The 20,926-nt window shown below is 35.4% G+C and overlaps 1 protein-coding gene across 6 annotated transcripts in view; it reads right to left on the reverse strand.

Moving 5' to 3' along the window:
- Positions 1–20,926, reverse strand: part of KIAA0825 (KIAA0825 ortholog) — a 238,079-nt gene that overhangs the window by 82,730 nt on the left and 134,423 nt on the right. For all 6 annotated transcript variants that reach the window (XM_027878183.1, XM_027878158.1, XM_027878149.1 and 3 more), the window contains one exon: positions 18,174–18,268. In XM_027878183.1, coding sequence (XP_027733984.1) covers positions 18,174–18,268 — 95 coding nt within the window. The remainder of the gene's footprint in view (positions 1–18,173; positions 18,269–20,926) is intronic.

Here is a 20,926-nt window from a genome sequence, read left to right on the forward strand (position 1 = left end):
TTTTACCATTTGAAATTCCATACACTTAGTTCCCCCCGCCAAACTGTCATTCAAGTATTGACTTTGTATTTCATTGAGAAATGGTGTGTGTGATTTAATTAGGATAACACCTACATAAGTCATATTTTACTAAAAGATAGCATAACACGATGCAGCAAAGTAAAAAATTTCTGAAAAATTCTAGTACATTCCAGATCAACTGAGCTTTAGAAAGATGTCACAGCTACCACACAATCAATTATCTCAGTCATGGTAAGAAAAAGTTTATATAAATACTTATTTGTCTTTTTATCCCTTCAGCTTTGATAACAAAACCCATAAACTGCTATTTGAAAACTGTAAATACTGGTTTAATACAGAGAACAGGGTACAAATTCCTTATCTATGCTAAATAATTTTACTAATATAACTATTAAAAATAAGACATATATTCTCATTGGTTTTAACCCCATAAACCTTAGAAGTGATCGATTGAGCTCCAGCAGTAACATTCAGTGAGTTCAAAGCTCATCTACTTTTTATGGAAATCTTACAACTTGCTAGTTAAATTAAAGGTTAAATATACATAAAGTCTTAAAAAAAGACACAAAGTATTCCATATGTATGTAGCTCATAAGCAGAATACACAAACACACACATACATAAATCTGTTCATGTTTAAAAGCCCAGGACCTTAAGAAACCCTCTATTGTCATACAAAGACTTCAAAGGTAAAGAGTTTGATATCTATGGAATATTAAGCAACTATGCCTGTTAAGTAAGGAATTGCCTGCTAAGTTCAGAACTCCACTGGCATCAAAATTATAAAAGAAAAATGTCATAAAAATCATAATCAGAAATAAAGATCTGCTTGCTTCCATACATCAGTTCTCAACAAGCATTTTACTTAAAGGAATAGTCCATTGATGTTGGACTTTAACTCAAGTTTATTTGAGGAAAGTTCAGGGCCTAAATTTAACTTGTTTAATAAAAATTTGGGAAATGCATATATGCATAACTATATCACTAATTCATCTTTTTATGTATAACATGTAAAAGCAAAAATGTATGTTAAGTATACACATATGCACTCAGTACAAATTAAATTGACATTCTGAACAATCTTCAACATTTGAATCAACACAATTTTTATACTTATATGTTATGTTTATGTAGTGTAGCACATATGCCCAAGCAACAGAGAAATCAGCAAAAATCATACAAGACAAAATCAAATTCAATCTTAGCTATAAAGATGGCACATTTGCACACACAATGCAACACCTCATGGACACACATTTATTTTATTTTTTAAGAATAATCATAATTAAATTAGAATGATGCATGTTCTATATTTTCTCTTGACAGTTTCTCTACACTCAGGCAGAGCCCATTAAACACAAGCATACAGCAGCTTACTTGTTGAATAATGTATTTCAAGTACTTAAAATTACTAGGGATTTGACTAAGATCTGCACATGAATACATATTTTGGACCTAATTTTCTGCACTGGCATTTCTTCTGCTGAAAATAATTTAAATTCTCCAATGAACTCAGTTAACATTAGGCTTTTCCAGGACATAACAAAGGTAATAACACTATCCTTTAAACATAAACTTTATGACATTATGAATAAAACTGACAAGTGTAAAATTTGATCTATAAACTAAGTGATATACTTATGTTAATTTACCTTTTAAAAGACATTATGTGTTGCTCATTTTTTTTGACAGGGCTTCCATTCATACTGAAGACATGTTGAAAAACGCTATATTTTCTCTCAGTAAGGAAAATAGCTTTATCCACTATCATTCTCATTCTGTCTCAATAAAAAAAATCAATCATCAAAGATTTGTTTCCAAGTTCAACTTGTTTTACTGCCAATTTATGCGTGTTGTTCAACCCAGTTCAAATTCTTTCAATTCTACTTGTTATTCTTGGTAATATTTTTAATGGTATTTGACATTTTAAAAGAACAAGCAGAAAACAAAACTATATCTATTATAGTAATTTTACACTTAGAAGTTTGTGATCTCATGATATTCAGAACCTTAATTTTTTACAAGAAAAAAAACCACCAAAAATTAATTCTCTCATGAGTTTGAAATAAAGATCTGATTGCGCCCACCAACTAAGGCAATTGCATCAGTTATCTAAATGGTAGCAATGTCTACATCAGATATGTGTCTATCTTTTCATCTTGGCCTATTCTTAAATGTAAAAATCAAATGATTGAAGGACATTTCACTGACCTGTTATGGCCTCTGCAACTCTCCAGCACAATACTTCTGTTCCTCATATAAGTGCCACATTTTGGATAAAAAAACACTTCATCAATGATGCCTTTGCGACATCTGGCGGTCCTTATTATACATAAACTTTAGGTTTGTTTCTTTGTTGGGTTTTTTCAGTTGCTCTTCGGTACTTTTAGTATATTAATTTTATTCTATTTATTTATTTATTTGCCAGCCTACCAGTACGTAAAACTTTAGTCCAAAAGGCTTCGATACTCCCTAGTAGGGGACAAAAGCAATCTAGCTCGCAAAAATACAAGGTCTACCATGAATCCAAATGGAGCAAAAGGTCACAGATGTAGTGACATCATGACAATAAGACACTTTTGAGACAGAAGCTAATTTTGAATATAAAAAGGACGCTGCTCAAATTCTCCCATGCATTTAAAACTATGGAGAAGAATAAGCATGTGAAGACCCTGATGTAGATGCATAACTGAGGAGAGTTAAAGCACACCCTTTAGTTTTCACAATTATAAGAATGCCACTGAGAACCTGACATGCCTGTTTTGGAAGATTTAAAATTATTATTTTTATGTCATTAACAGATGCTGAGAAAATGTCATTAAAGAAAAAAACATTCAGTTCACAAGGTGTGCACTCCCTGTAATAATTTAGCTCTTTTAAAATTAATTCAGTTACACCAAAGTTTTTTTTACATCTTTCAGTCTTATTATTTATCATTTCAATAAACTATGAAAAAAGTATTATAAGAAACAAAAAAATTATCTTTATTTCTTCATCCTTCTTCCTAAGCTGCTTCATCGCAGTAGGAAAAACTCATTCTAATTTCTTTATTACATTAACTGCAGGAATATTTGACATCAACTTTGTGAAACCACGACTTTGCTATTTTTTAGCCCAGCAGGAGGAACTAGTATGTTGTTTATACTATTTTTCACTTGTTCTAACAATTATTATTCCAAATCAATAGATGATATAATAACCAAAGATTAACTGCATATTACTTGAGATATAAGGCTTCTTTTCTTTAAATTCTACTTAAACATTTTATTGTTTTGAAACACTTAACACAGTATATTGTTTGGACATTGGTTTGTCCTCATATGGACAGATACTTACATGTGTTACTGACCTTCAAGAAATATTGCTAATAAATCATAACTGAAATAAGTCAAAAAAAAATCTCTCCAAACAGCTCTTGGCACAGAATAGATTTAATGGAAAATTTAATGACGTAGTTCACTACTGTCTTATTTTACAGAACAAAAGATTTCTGCATCCTCCAAATACCTAGAAGGCCCCCATAAACGCTACCTTTCAAATTTTTATTAAAATCTCAATATCATGTTATTTTTAATGTATTTATATGGACAAGATACAAACACTGTACTGTGGGACAAGGACATCATTGTTTGATGTCCTTACAGATACGTAATCAAACATATGACAAACAGATTGCCAAAGAAACACCGCTATTTCTAAGTAGGCTTCTCCTTACACCCCAGAACTGCAAACATTCAATCTAGTCTAACATGTTGAATTCATGTTATTCTACTGAATTCACACAGAGAAGTGCTTAGAATAAGGATATGAATAAGCAGATTCAGGATTATGTTTTAGGACGGGATAAAAATATTAACTTCCATGAGGGAAAATTCAGCGTGTGACAGCACAGATAGATTAAAACGAGAAAACGAAATTTAAGAAAGTTAACAAAACACATTAGAAAATGTCATAAATTGGTAGAAGAATTAAAAAATCATGGTATAAGGCACATAGTTTCTGCAAAGGAAACTCAGTCCTCACTGATCTAAATACCAGTAAGAAAACAACTGACAGAACATACTTCTGAAAGTATTAGAGTAACTCCTTATGTTGCTATAAAGGAAACAAAAATGTGGTCTTTTAAGACCTCAGACTGTTAACTTTTTACCAAAAATGTTCACCAATAGTGAATATACTATGAAAGCCTCATCACACAAACCTTCCACCTTTCCTGATGAGTAATAGAGCAAAGCAGTACCCTTCACCAGATGAGCATCTCCAAATCTTTCTTGCTCAGGAAGTTATAGACTGAACAATAACTCAGACCAGTTAGCATACAAACATTATGGTTTGGGCATGATGGTGGAGAATGATCTGTGAACCTAACTTCATAATATCTGAATGTATAAGTCCCTTTGATCTATGACAATTTTGTGTTGAAGTTTAGACAGACAGAGATCAATGATCTTTTTACAACACACAGAGAACTGTTCAGAGAACAACTCTGAGACATTTGTTAGGTTGTTTGGTAAAAATGAATATAACTGTTCTCTATAAGACTAACACATTCAATTTGAGAGTAAGATTAATATTTCACCGTCTGGTAGCAATTGTAATTACTTCTTTTTCTGGAAAGGTCTCATGTTTGGAATCCCATAAAATGCCATTCTGTCACTGCTACTTTTCAAGGCACACATGGAATTTTTTATGAGGTTATTAGAAAGATGACAGAGATGTTTGCTGTTGGCACTGGCTGTTTATATTTGAAACACATATGATCACATATCTTTTGCTTGCCTTTGCCTAATATAGGTTGATGCTTCAACTAATCTTGAGTAGAGTTAGGGCTGGATCTAAAAAATATGAGTCTGGCCTTAGCCTGAGTCATCTGTATGATTTATTCTGAACAGAGAGCTTCTGCTTGTTTCTCTGAGACCACATTCAAGAGTTGTGGAAAGAGGTGGCAAACACATTTCAGCTTGGGGAACTTGTGTCTATAATATAAAACAAAAAAAATCACACTTGCAGCAAGCTTCAATTCACTTAATGAAAAGAGAATATGCTTATCAGATGTTCCCGGATAATCATCAAAGCCCATTGGTCTCTGGATGAGTTTAAGGTGCTTATTACGACCTAATAAATGTAATAAACAACTTGGCCTGGTCTACTGGAGAACTATATTTCCCTCTATAAATTGCAATTGCAGCACAGACATGTCAGAGAAGAATCACTTTCCCCACAAAAAAGGAAAAAAGAATAAAAAAATATCAAGGACCATCTCCCAGATTAGACTGATTTCTGTACATAAGGCAAACACAGCATCTGACTGGCAGCATGCAGAGTCAACAAGGTACCATAGATCTGTAATATACCATAAAAGTGTATTAATGGAAAGTCAGCTCACATTTGAAATTGTGGCTTATTTCTTTTGAAACAGAATGCCTATAAGGTCACTGTTACATATTTCTTCTCCAAAAATCCATATATTTAAGATTCAAACACCATTCATTTTTATTGCTAAAATTTTGAAACTATGGTATCAAAATTTCTTATTCAACAACCATTTCTCCACTGAACTATACAAGACAACACCCAATTCTCTATGCATTCATTTTGAGACTAGCTATTTCTATAGCATGATCTGACAGTGACTCCTGTTTCACATATGAAACAATAAATAATGCAGTGCTGAAAATAGGAGAGAAATTAAAGATAAATTTACTTTTAAAGAGCTACTGCTTTACATTTTTAGTAAGAGAACCTTTTATTTTTTACATACCATTTACAGAGGTTTAACTGTATATCACATAAATGCTCTCAGATTTTATCCAAATGTGCTGCTAAATTACCCATGTAATTATCCCAAGTGAAATCATTATACTTATTTTATTGATAATTTCATTAACACTTTTATGGGAAGAGTTTGGTGGTATTTAAATTCAGCTGTCACAGTCTTCATTAGTACAATTAAAGGGATCATTTCTGTATTATTCTAGAGGGTGGGTCTTTTTGCAGAGGTGTTTAATTACTGAGTTAAAGCAACAACAGAAACTGAACAAGAAAAAAATATAGGTCAAACTTGAAACAAGAATAAAAATTCTCCCTGATCCTAATAGTGAAATCTATTTAAAATACAAACAACTGTTGATAAAGTAAAATTACAACAGTTTTTTCTAGGATCAGTGACACAACATGACAGCTGTATATGCCTCAAAAAAAACTCCAATAACAAGTAGTAGCACTACCCTGAGTAAATGGATAAAATCTCTTGCAAACATATCTTAAAGATAGGTATATTCAAATATCTGCTTGCAGAGCTTTGCAAAGACAAAGCAGATATCACTTTTCATATACCACTATTATAAGACCTTATTACTGCAATAAATGCAGCACCATTGCTTCCTTCTCTTTCGCGTGCATTACAGTGTTGCTGAGCCAGCAGGCATTGTAATTACATACAGTTTGATTGACTTAAATTTAATAAGACCAAAATAACTTTGCAACTGGCAATCCAGACAGAAAAAGTGAAAATATGGATTGCAAATTAAAATTAATTTCTAGATATGAAGATCAAACCTGATACAGATATTCTAAAGAGGGAAACACAAAATCAGACTATGGCTATTAAGAAATTTCTCACTCCAGTTGAAGGTGGGAGACTATTCTCATCTGCTTAAGATTTTAAAGAAGAATTTTTATTATACTGACCATCCATATTCAGAAAAATATGAGAATTAGGGAGACTAAGGAATTAGCAAATACAACAATTCTAGGAAATTCATACTCATTGCTCTTTGACAGAGCAAAATTAATTTTTATCTACAGGGAGTATATCAATTTAAGGATAATCTGGGGGAAAAAAATTAGTGGGAAGGTATAAGATCCCTGATTAGACTCTCCCTCATTCCAGGGGATCTACAGAGTTTAAGGGAGAATGATGTGGAAAAATTGTATGGAGATTTCATTTGGCTTCTTATTATGAGTTTCTCCCATCAGTGCAGGTAAAAAATTCAGTGCAGGTTGATTAAATAATAAAATCCTCTAAGTCATTTCACTTTAAACATTTTATGACTGTCTATATTGTAGCACGACAACATAATTGAATCTTTGATCCAGGTAATTTTTGTACTAAGGGAAAGTACTGGAAAATCATGAAAAAAATAGCCAGCCATTTATATGCAGAAAATCCTTGTATTAATTTTTTTCTGTCAAAGCTTCTGTGCACATTTTCTGTGCACAAAAATGTATAATATTGAAACTATTTACATTGATAATTGCAATCGAAACTGTGTGTCCATTCACATGAATCTGTTAACATATTAAAATGAACAAAAGGTGAAAACAGTATCTGCATTTTCATTTCCTAAACTGAATAGTATTCCTTGGAAAACAAACAAATACTTTTTTTTTTTTTAAGAAAGAAGTCAATAATGAAACAATGCAAGGATTATGTTTTTCAACTAAAAGGGAAACACAAAAGTTTCAGAATGTTTATAGATGTGCCTTGTTTAACAGTTTGGCATGTTAGATATGACTTTCACAGTCTGTTGGCAGTTTGCAGGAAGCCATCACACCTGTGACTTGGCTGTTGATTAATGAGTCTTTCAATTCACGGCTACCATCTGAAGAAGGGCTGTGGCCTTTCTAAGCTTCACTGGTTTATTCGCCTTCAGCTGTAGTCCTACCAAAGTATCCTCCATAAAGAAAATCACACCTGGTTAAGGCTTGTGAAAACCTCAATATGTCATTTTCTAGACAAGTCAAAAAGCATGTAAAACTAGACAAAAGATGTATTCAAGCAACATGAATGCAGTTTTGTCATAACCTGTCAATCTAAAGACTAACATAAAAAAGCTTTCTTCAATGACATTTTACAGTGTCAACTGTTAGAATGACAATTCTGAATTTCCTTTTTGCTATACGAGGCAGGATGCATAATGGTTTCCTGCTCTTCACAAAGACTAAGTTTTGTTGTTAGACCCTAGAAAGAAGTTTACAGAGGGAAAAAAAAAACAACCAACAATCAAATGGTTTTCCTGGGTCAAATTATCAGTCAGCATCAGAAACCTCCAAATCACAGTGTCTAGGCAGATTTTAAACTTACTACTCCCTTCGTAATACCTTTAAAGTACTAATGAGAAACTGACCAAATCTGCTGTATCTGCATCATGATTTTAAGACTTTGAAGGTCAGTTTCACCCTAACAACTGGACTCGGAGAAGAAGCAGAAAGATCTTTGGGACTTTTCTTTCTGAAGCAATCAGCAGTTGAATCAGGGTGAGCCTGGCAGGACAGAAGTTCATCCAGGAAAGACACTGAGAATCCAATAACTTTCAGAAAGATATAGTTCTGAGAGTCAGCTATGACTGTTCATAGTTCATAGTTCAGAGTTCCAGCTATGAAGGTCTGGAAGGTCTGTAGCAACAACCCATCCTTAACACTTGTTTTGTTGTGGCAACAGTAAATGTTTCAAAGTCAGTTCTTCCCCATCTCATTCAGAAGAAAACTAATGGGACCACCAGCTCCTAAAAAGAATGCAAGGTAATTCAAATTAACTACTCAATTAAGTGTCACTAACCCTTTGTTGCCACTTCAGAATGTGCACATCAACAGCTACCACAGATCAGCTACATGGTAGCTTTGTACTTAAATTTAGTCAAAAGAGCTAGGTTCTGCTCTTTGATTTGCTAAAGACTAATTTTGCAGTGAAGAAGAAACTTCAAAGATGACTTGCATGACCAGACTTTCCATCTGTTTAACTTTAATATTAATACTTCCCCCTTTACCTTACAGGGCCTTAGCATATCTCACCTCATTACTGCTTACAAAGAAATTGAGATCCCTGTATGGAAATTGAATTACTGTACATTACTTCAGCCACTTGCTGAAAAATCACAAGGAAGAAACAACATGTAAATGGACAAACCAGACTTTTAGCTTGTTGCTTTGTGTCCTGTAGCACCTTCCTTTGCAGGTGTAGCAAGAAAGACTATAGATGAGATGAGATGAGATGAGTAGCTAAGCCAGTGTGTACAGTCAAGGTAGTCAGTTCTTTTAATGCACCAATACACATTTACATATTTAAAAATTACACATTTGTATACAATTACAATCACTCTCTCTATATATACACCTATTAAAAATGAAAAGTTGAATCATAAAGGTTCTGAAATAGGAAAAAAAAAAAGAACAGATAAGAAAACAAACATGACTATCCCTAATTAAAATCCTTAGTGAGATCAGGATGTAAGATATGGGTGAAAGGAGGGCAAATTATTTGCAGATGAAAGGAAATATCTGCTTTAAGGAAAGTCAGTCAAGTAACAGAATGCCAATCAAAAGGTTAATTAGACAGTAACACAAAATATCAAAGTGCCAGATTTCCAAATAATGATTTGTGGTTGCAATATACAAAAATACCTAGTTATGAAGAAACAAACAAAATTTGAATGCTAACAATAAATACATGCATATGTTACTAACAGAACACATGATGTATACTTTGCAGTATTCTCATCACAGCTGTCCTGGTTCTGGCCAGGACAGAGTTAATTCTTGGATACCCAGGAGGGGCATGGTTGAAACATGGAGGTTTTTCTATATCACCCTATAGTTAGTTTCCATGGATGGGGAAAGGGCTCTATTCTGGCATAACATGGTGGAGGGAGCAGTTGGGATTTTCTACTGTCAGGGGGTTTCCACACGAATTGTTCACCTCTTTCTTGTACCCTCTGTCATTAGTATTACTGCTCTTACTGCTCATTTTCTTATCTCACTACTGTTTCAAGTAAATTATTCTTATCTGTACCTGAGATCTTTACCTTCCATGCCCCCAGTTCTCTCCATCCCACCACAGGGGGAGGGGAGGAGAGAGCGACCCAGAGCACTCGCTTTGGAGAGTTTCAGAGGGAGCCCTGCATTGGGGAGTACCATTGCTAAACCATGACTGCCTTATTTAGCAGCCAGTGTGGGGCACAAACACTTGAGACAACAGAGGATCTGACCAGAGAGGGTTGGAAACAATTTTGATCTAAGTATTTTTTGTATTAGGCATGGAGCCATCAGTCACAATGTGGCTTGGTGGGTTCACGTGTGTGTGGTACCTAACACTGTGTATCTTCAAGTATATGCAGTGCATGCTCCTCATGGTGCTATTTTTAAGACCTGGGAGAGGGGTCAGAATTCCTTTTTTGCTGTACTATGCGAAAGCAGTTTGCTTATGACATGATAACATAAAGGGCAAGGGGAGCCTTTTGTGATGTGTGTTCAGTGTTGTTCTCCTGTCCTGGCTCTGGGTGCTACCTCTGGGAGACCACTAATAATCATATCGCCTGAGGTGGAGGACAATTTTCCCCAGCTTTTCATTCCCCTCTTCCTCCTCCAGGCCTCAACAGCTTCTGAGAATTTTGAATTTCCTTTGCATGATGAGTTCAAATTTACAGAAAGTATTATCCAGTTCATATTTACAGAAAGTGAGCAACGAGTACCATGACCAGAACTAGACAGGCCCTGCCTTCAACAGTAAAGGGGCAAATCGGATCTACTGGACCGTGTGGATACAGTGGCCTGGCATATCAGACCCACAAGAGTATAAAGCTTTAGTTGACACCATGTCCCCTGATGCCACCAAGATATGTAGCAAATGTAAATCCATCTCTGTTTCTGGGGTGAGAGGGGTATCCCAACAGCTGACTGCAGTGGAAGCTGAAATGAGCCTGACCATGAACAAACCACAAAAATACTCCACTGTGACTGGTCCTAAAGCCCCATGTATCCTTGATATAGGTTACCTTGGGGGAAGATATTTCAAGAACCCAAAAGAGCATCTTTGGGCTTTTGGGATAGCTGCTGTGGAGACAGAGGAAATTAGAGAGCTGAATATCTTGCCTGGTCTCTCAGAGGACCCTTCTGCTGTGGCATGGCTGAAGGCCAAAGAAGGACAGGTACTGATCGCTACTACAGCAGTGCACTGTCGACAATACTGCACAAACTACAACTCCATGACCCCCATCCATGAGGTGATTCATGAACTGGAGAGCCACAGAGAGGTCAGCAAGATGTGCTCACCCTATAATAGTCCCATATGGCCAGTGTGTAAGTCGAATGGAGAGTGGAGACTGACAGTAGACTATCGTGGCCTGAAGGAAGTCAAACCATCACTGAGTGCTGCTGTGCAGGACATGGTGGAACTTCAGTAAGAACTGGACTCCAAGGCAGCAAAGTGGTGCCACCATCAACATTGCTGATGCATTTTTCTCCATTCCTTTAGCAGCAGAGTGTAGGCCACAGTTTGCCTTCACCTGGAGAGGTGTTCAGCATGCTGGAAATGAGTGCCCCAGGGCTGCAAACACAGACCCACCTAGATCGATCTGCCATAGATTGATCCAGACTGCACTGGAAAATGGTGAGGCTTCAGAATACTTGCAATACATTGAGGACATCATCATGGGGGGCAACATAGCAGAGGAAGATTTTGAGAAAGCAGATAAAATAATCCAAATCCTCCTAAAGGCTGGTTTTGCCATAAAAGCAAAGTAAGGTCAAGGGACCTGCCCAGGAAATTCAGCAAGAAGGAAACACAGGCTTTCCTAGGCACTGTGGGTTTTGGAGGATGCATATGTGAGATTACAGTCAAATTGTAAACACTTCTGAATGCAAAAGATGTATTACCAATACTTCCTTTCTTTTTTTGGTTTTATTTTCACTTTTTCTTGAGGCCAGGTTTGAGCAATGAGAAAAGTATCAAATTAGCATGAAACCCTATTTAAGCAATTTTATATTTTTAATAAAAGAGAGATGGTAAATGTATACTTTCTATCCTATGCTGGCAAAGGCCTCTTAATAAAGGAATTCCAAGTATCAAATTTAATATGAGCTTATTAACTAATATAAGTTAATAAACTCATATTAAGGATTACAAAAGGATTGCCATATTCCAATTAACTAAGGTTAACTGGAATATGGCAATCCTTTTGTTTTTAGCACTTTTGGTTGGAGATTGTCATTGGAGAGTACTGTTTTATTCAAAAGATTCAGCATGTCTGCAGGAAAGAGAGACTGCTAACAATCAGAAAAGCCTCAAGTGTACTGTGTATGGGAAGCCTCACCTTTAGCCTCACTTACTTATGAAATACTATAACTGTATATATAATAGTGGCTCAAGTGGCAGTCAAACAGTATGTAATACTGATCCCTTTTACTTACCAATCTACATTCTGCCACCAATGCTTCAAAAGTGCCAGGCAGGGAACTAAGCCTACTTCTGACAGATTCTTTTAGGTTAGAGTACAGTTTCATTAGCTACATCAGAAGAGGATAAGCAGACAAAAGTTAATCCTTATGGTTACAGATGTGACATACACCTTGTTACTAACCAACTCGTTTATAAAAAAGGATCGCTGCTTATCCAGAAAGGTCGAAGTCAGATTTTCCTCAAAATCTCAGTGTTTTGTTTTTTTTTTTCGGTACTAGGGTCTATACCTGACTTTGTGATCAACCAAGAGATGTTAAATAACGGATTAATACCTTTCACCTGCTTTTTTTCATACAAGAACAATGAGATACTGCCTTTCATAGTCCTCCATGTATTTTAGAAAGCCTGTTCTCATATGCCTTATAAGGGATCAATTATAATCTCACCAAGCAGGTGGTGATTACTGTAGTATTAACGGCATCCTAGTTCTTCATCAACCCATCATTAATAGTTGACTTGTAGTCGCAACAACAATATGAATTTCCAATATCCAGCAATTTGGAAACAAAAGGTCTAGGAGTATCTGCAGTTTAGAAGAACAACTAACACATCCAAAAGTACACTAGACCTAATACTGACATCCTCTGCCATGCAGATAAGCTCTCCTCTTGGCATCATGTCAAGAACTGCTCTTCCACCATTTGTTTCTTCTACCAAAAAAAATTGTTAGAGAACTTCCTACCGTTTAATACCCTGAGGGCTTTTTCACTCATTTCTCAGATTCAGGCTTTTGTAAAGTTGTATAAAAAGTCTTTCACAGACAACAAACACAGGCAGTTTGCTGGCACTCTTTCCAATTTCAAAACCACATAATAAATTTTTCCATGTGTTGATACACTGGATTTTAAAAGAGCATTTTCTGGATATCTAGATAATCAACAATACAATGAATATAAACATTTCCTATAAATAGTTCACCATATGGCTACCACTCTCAACAGATGGTGTCTGTGTATTCACTAGAATATACAAGAGCCATGCAAATTTTGCCTTGCAATCATTCAGAATTCAAAACAAGAATTTTTGACTTAATTTCATTTCTATTAAGTTTAATCAATGGTAAAAAAATACAGTTTTATCACCTAATTCTAACGAGGGGACAAATGCCACAACTATATTAACAAATATATTTGCAAAATGCTATACTGAGAAAAGGATTTCAAAACAGAGACATTAGATACAAGATTGTCTTAATCTTAGAGTAAAATCTTTCTGTAACAATAGTTTTTCCTCTGTAAAAAGCCATTTGACTTTTAAACAGCCCACCAGTTCATCAGAGAATGCAGTCTGGACTATATTAAGAAAAAATGTGGAGTCCAAGGGATGTGAGAGTTTTTGTATACTTTGCAGCAAATTTTACTAGAAAGCATAGTTACATATTTTACCCAGTTTCAGTAGAAAATAAACTTATTAATTTTTTATAATTTCCTTAAAGCCAATATATAAACAACTCCAAGTTTTCTACTTGCTTTCAGAATCTGCTGGGCATTTCAGAATATCTATCAAAGGAACGCATGACTGAAACCTGACTAGACACTATTTCAGCTGAAAACTCTTTAAGGTCAATTCACTGTGTAAACACTTTCTGGAAAGCTCTTCTTGAGCTATGCTGGTATATCTATTGAAAATCATATCCTACTTTTCAGTCTAAACATTTTTCATGGCATTTCTTATCCACTTGAACAAATTTTAATTTCTATAGTTTTTCTAACTTGGTACTGTTTCTCACTTGATGCACTTATGGTAAAAATAACACATTCCTTTCTCAGTTGTTGTTACGTTTTCTGTTCTGAAGAACTTGTACCTGACTGTCGTTGGCTTTGCCAGTCATGAGTTCTCTGTCCCTATTTTCCTCAGAGTTCTCCTGTAGCAGGATCCACATCATTCCAACCAAATCACTACTTATTTTCCTGCACTGGCACCAATGCTCTGTGAAACTTGCCTAAATGCAGCCACTGCTCTTCAGAAGAGCAAATTACTGCAAAATTGGATAACGGTTTTACACGTTACAAAAATGCCTAATTTTTTTCTCATCATTATAATTCAGTGGAATGTAGTTATTCTTTATAGTAAAGTATTCAGTGCATCTGAAAGTTCTGTAGAACTGCAAAAGGAAGGTGAAGGTCACATCTCAAAGCCCAGCAAAATAATAGTATCTTATAATCATGTACAAGTTGCTGAGATACTTCTTTAAAAAAAAATGATCACAATTTAACTTATATATGAGTATAAAGGAGAGTACATAAACAAGAAGGGTAATGTATGGTACTGTGCTCTGGATTTGTGGCTCAGTGTAGACAACACATCAGCATTTTGCTTATTGCTGAATACAGCTGTACAGCACCGAGGCCATTTCTTTGTCCCACTTTTCCCTACCACCTTATGGGCTGGATGTGTGCAGGAAGCTGGGAGGGGGCACGGTTGACCGAAAATGACCAAGGGGATATTCCATGCCATACAAATGTGCTCAGCAATAAAAATTGGGGAAAGAAGGAGGAACGGGGGATGTTTGGGGCTGTGGCATTTCCCTAGCCCTGTAACCATTAAGTGTGTGGTGCCTGGCTTTCCAGGAAGTGGTTGGACTCTGTCTGTGCATGGGAAGCATTGAATGAATTCCGTGTTTTGCTTTGCTTACATATGTTGTTCCAGTTTATTAAAGTGTCTTTAGCTGAACCTAGGAGTTTTCTCATGTTGCCCTTCCAGATCTCTCCCCAACCACACTAAAGGCAGAGCAAGCCACCAGCTATACACACCTTGGCCAGGAACAACTCACCACAGTCACTAACATAATAATTGGCAGAGAAACAGTAGCCAGACAGTTAAAAAGAAGAGATCTCTAACTAAGAGTTGCAGAAACAGTTTCGATGTGCCGATTTAGCCAGACAATAACACTTTCTGCTTTATGAGCAGATCAGTAATTAAAAGTTGAGATATAGGTGAATTAAATAATAATTGCTCTTCTCGCTTTAATACATGTATTAGAGCTAAATAACTCCCATTTGGTATTGAAATGTCTCAGAATGTACAGGTGAATTCCAAGATCCAACAAAGCAGCATATGTCTGTGTAAGTATCCAGGCTATTTTCTAAAACTTGGGGAAAACAAGTTCGTAAGTTAGTTGAATATTAACAGACTTAATATTAAAAGGTATTATTTCAAGTATAATTGAAAAGTATGTTTTAACTTTTATTCTTGCAGTTCAAATGACATATTTATGTTTGTAAAAAAAAAAAAAATCAGAAAAGGAAAAGAATCCATTATATTTCCTTTTCTTCCTGTCAGGAAAAGTTTCTTACTTATTCTGAAGGTCTTAATTGTGAACACAGATGAGTATTAAGTTTTCTATGTTACTCTTTACTGCTTCTGATAGTGTTCTATATTTTATAGCCTTGAAATAAAATAATATCATTCAACCATTCATATCCTTAATCTGAAAAATTTACCTGAACAATTTACTTCGAGTATTATAGGAATGTGTGGATTAGATTCACACAGTAGTGTGGAGCCAGCAACGAGGAGTAGACAACACTTCATTCCCTTTTTAACCAGTCCTAAAACCCTTTTACTTTCCCCTAACCACCAACCAATTAACTTGCTGGCTCTGGGACAATGATCTCATAACCCCCTCTCACCTAACTCAGTCATTAAATAGGTTAGGGGAGTATTTCCCCTGTAACTTAATCCCCTAAGCATTTTCATTTTTTTTTCTGCCAGAGTAGACCGTATTTATTTTACTTCATATGCAACTGACAGTATTTTCTCTTTAATATGAAAAGGAAATATATCTCTCCAGTATCACTGTGAACTGATAAAAAATATTTTTGCCTGTACAGAAGTAACTGATCAGAGAAAGCTTTAGCATGTGCCAAAGAAGGGAAAGTTTTAGCATATGCCAAAGAAGGAGTGATTAAAATATTACGGCACTCCACTTTAGAAACTTGTGGTTCTGACACAGTTCAAGAATTGCCCTCGGTTTTGTTTAACTCATCTCAGGAGGCAAATAGTGGAAACAAAATAGGTCCATCATAAGTGGGAGGTCAAAATAATCACACACTCATTCAGCTTGAACCTTAACTCCTGAGCACAAGATGGGTGAAATTTATGCAGTTCTAGGAAGGATCATGGAGCATCACCTAAAGATAGTGGTCACCTGAGTCCCACTGCAAAAGCTTCCTTGAGTAGTCACAAGATCAGCTAGAATTGTCCTAGTCAGCAGGAAAATATGTGCAGACATACTTTAACTATGCTAAAAACTGGGTCACATTAAGACAAGCTGTGTTGGAGATACTGGTCACTATGGCAGATACTGGATCAGCAATTCTACTTAATGATCACAATTGGTTTAAACAATCTGTTCATCTGTAAAGTAGAGTGGTTAAAATAATAAATCCATGAGCTAATCATTAATGGCTTGCATTATGTCACTTCTAGATGAGAATTTCCATATCATGCAGAAGGGCAATGAATGGAGACATTTTCAAATTAGAAAGGATGACAACAATTAGGGCACTTATTAAATAAAAAAAAAAAAGGCAATAGTAGATGATATGACAAAAGCGTGAAATACAGAAAAGGACAGAGAAGGCATATACATGACCTCTTTCTAAACTCTATAAAGAAACCAAAAGCAAAAGAAAATATGTTTCAAGAGAACAGAGCAGATGAAATGTTCATATAAAAATTCACTCTACAAATCACGGCAATCCTCTAATCCATTTGGCTCATACAGATGACATCAACATGAAGAGAAGTTCAAGAACCAGTCTGATTCTGGGGCTTTCTATGACCATGTCACTTTTAATGAAGAAACAGCAATCAGGAGGAGAATCATCAAAGAAAAAAAAATTAGTACTGAATTTGTCTCTGCCATTTAACATAAAAATGAGACTACTGGGTACAGATCCAAAAGTCTGTGAAGTCTCACATTCTGCCTGGTAGTGGGTAACAGAGGACACTGAGGGGAGAAGTGAATAGCAAATTTCTGCCAGCATGATTTTTTTGTGCAATTGCACTAAAATTTTGGAAAGAATAATTTGTGTGGGAAAAAAATTAAACTTAACAAAATTAAGAAAGCAGATTAAAAATAGATGGTACAAATCTTTTATATATGAAATGAAGGAAGAAGTAAATGTTTAAGCCTAACTATTGGTGATAAATTGAAAAAATTATATAGAAAAACTAAAACATTTTTGGCATGCAAATTGACACACTTTTGAAATTGTCACTCCAGTTTCTAGGTAGAGAAACAATTCATTTTAAAAGATGAATGGTAGGACCATATCAGGTGTCATCAGGAGGGTTCAGAATTAATTGCAACATGAAAGTTCTCCAGTTTTCATAAGTGGGAAGTATTTTAGAAGAAAACCCAGTTTTTCCCCCTAAAATTTTCTGAATTTAGTAAGTTGCTGTTTCTGAATTTAAGCAATTCTGCAATAAATATATCTGCCTAAAAATCAAGAAGTTAAAAAAGTGATAAAATATTAAAATGATTTTCATTAATTAAAAACTATTAAGGAAACACTTTCTATTTCTAGCTACACTTGTCATGCCTCCAAATGAATTTAAGATAACTTGAAACTTGAGTAAACATCCCCTAAATTTTGTGCTGAAGTCTCCCTGATCAGAAGAGATTTGCAAAAGTTACTAATTTCTTTTTAGCATTATTTAATATCAACACATACTCGTATCTTCTGTCTCAGACAGGAAGAACACATTAGATTCCTGAAAATAGGAATCAAAAACCATCCGAGTACAGATTAAATACACTAGAAAAAAGTAGCTCCATTTTAATATTGCATATTTAAAAAGAAATGCAAAATATATTTTACAAATTTCACCCGTAAAATCCCTGTGTATTGACTACCATAAAGTCAAAAACATAAGAGGAATGCATGATTATTTGCCAAAATCCCATTACCTGTGTGCCAGCAGCACCCTGGAGGTCATCTGATTCAATCCCAAGTAACTTGGCAGCAAGTTTGACCAATCCCAGTTCCATTCAGTACTGGTTGACTGTTGATACACAGAAAGAAGTTAGTTAGTTATTAATCAGCATTAATGTGATCAGTACATTAAAGCTCCAGCTGTGATATACCAACCAAGAAGGAGGGGGTGTCTAGAACAAGGACTTAGAAAGATGACATCAATCAAGTCCACAGAAGAAGGTTTTTATTTCAGTAAGACAGTATTAGTGTATAAATCATTTAGGGATGTAGCCATTATTTATAAAAAGATAAATAATTTTTTTGATCCGTTATTCTTTCAACTATTAATGGAATTGTGCGCAACCACTTTGTCTGAGAGCTGACTCTTTGTCCAAAAAGCAAAATAATTCACAACTCTTGCTTTTTCTGCTGTCAGTGAAGAGTTTGTCATGGAAAACTCAGTATAGCTGGAATTCAAGATGTAACCTGTATCAAAATTAGAGTGAAGATTTAGTTTTGTAAGGCATTCCAATCACCAGATGGTTCTTATAAACAGCAGTACACTTACACAGTATGAACAAATATAACTCCATATTGTTTATTTAATAATAAAAACAATCCACAATAATAGTAGGCGGCCAAAAGGCCACACGTAACATTCTTTTGTTTACAAAACAGGAAGTCCTGTTGAATAATATTATTTTTCTTTGTCAGCAATAGTTAAGTAGTGACTAGAATTCCACATTCTTGTGAGGAAATAATTAAAAAATTACTGTTGTGATGTGGCAAATGATATTTCTAAACTGCAATTAACGGTAGCAAGTGGCTACATTTCTTTTTATGGACTCTTGATGGTTTGATCTTGAAATCAGCAAAGATTTGAGTTTCTCTGGACTAGCTCTGATAAGCTCCAATAAACGAAGCTGAAAGGAACTGAGGATTGGACATCTGGGATATTAAATTTATGGCCGTTCAAAGACATGTCGGAGTAACCAGAAGATACAGAGGGGATTAACGAAGATATGACAGCCTGAAAGTTGGAGACTCTCTGTCTAAGGAAGAATGGTAAGAGGACCAAAGAATGCAGATCAAATTAACCAATAAAGGAGAGAATTATGTAACTTAGAACCAAGAAACATAATTTCTTTGTCTCCTAAAATGTATAAATGCGTGAAAAGTCTTGAAAGGGACATAAGTAGCTGGAATGATTTGTTGCCTATCTCTGGCCAGAATAAAGTAATGCCTGGCTCACTAACACTTAAAAGGTAGTGTTAGTGGGTTTCATCTCTTCACAACGATTTTTCAAAACAGTGAAAATAAACCTAAATAACAGTAAAGTACAACTTGAAGTGCATCTTTGCCTTCTTACAGAGAGCACTTGGATCTTCCGGGAGAGCAGAATCAGGGCAATCCTCCCTATTCCTTCCATTTATTACTTTCCTTCTCCTTACTTAATTTACTTCCTAACCCTCATCTTTGACATGCACTTTAAAGTAAAGTAGAAAAACAAAGGTGAAATACAGAGCAGACACAGAAAACAAGGGTAGCTAAAGAAAGAACAAGAGAGTGTGAAAGTGGAAAGTGAATGAAGAAGAAATGGTGAACATCTGATAAACAAGAAATAAGGGTAAAAGAGTCCACTAAGAGAACAGGACAAGAAGAAGAAGAAGACAACAGAAAACAGGACACTGTTCTACACTCTACACTGAATTAAACACAGACAAATAAAAATGGAGGAAATACATCTGAAATCAAGAGGGATAAAAAGGAGTACACCCCGTAGCAACGATCATGGAAACAACAACAAAAATTTATAGGTAAACCAGATATCAGTTTTGTGGAAAAAATAAAGAATCGTTTTTTAAAAAGTCACTTCAAGAAAGAAAAATAATTTCTTTGTAACATTTGTTGATACTGTTGAGGAGTTGCATATCCTAGCTTATCAGACAATAGCGTAGCAGCAGCACTGACAGAGATTAGGGTGTCAGGACAAATAGATAAAACCAAGAGCAACAAGTTACTAGAACCAGATGGTGATTATTCAAGATTTCTACAGAAATGTAAGAATTACATGGTTAAATTGTTAACAGAAGTTACTCATTTCATAGAATCTGTTACTGAACTAGAGTGTCAGAAGGTAAGAAATTTACTTATTATTAACAAAAATGCTAGAGTTGATCTCAAAATAGTGGTTCAGTGGTTCTTGTTTCAGGAGCAGTAAAATTCATGATAAAACTATGATAAATACCTTGCTAAATTTGACACAATTGGGACAATTTCACAAAACTTTAGAAGAAAGTTAAGGAAACTTTCCTTTATGACCATTCAGGGCCACTCTGGCAGTTGCTCTACCACCATCAGAGACTTTGACAGCTGGGACTGAGACCACTTTGCAGTGGGCAATTTCAGTGAGTTGATGGGTTCCCAACTTGACCTCCCGTACACCCCATGCTCACACAGTCAATGTTTTCCATAGCTGTCTCAGACATCTGGCTCCTCTAAATAATTTTATCACAGTGCAAAAACAAAGTAACAGGTTGAGCTGGGTTCCTCCAAGGAGGGACTCTGAATAAAGGACTACATGGGATTTTATACTTTCACAGTCTAAGTGCTGGATAGCCCAGTGTATTCCAGCCAAGTGGAATGGCTCCTGTTGTCTCTCAATGTCCAGTCACCTGGCTGGTGCCACAGGTCCCCATGCCCTTTGTTATGCAAAGATACTGGGCCAGTTCATGACCTCTTGATT

Source organism: Empidonax traillii, unplaced genomic scaffold (assembly GCF_003031625.1).
Source record: "Empidonax traillii isolate 1590-97213 ecotype Southwest subspecies unplaced genomic scaffold, ASM303162v1 scaffold4:size3804566, whole genome shotgun sequence".
Lineage (NCBI taxonomy): Eukaryota > Metazoa > Chordata > Aves > Passeriformes > Tyrannidae > Empidonax > Empidonax traillii.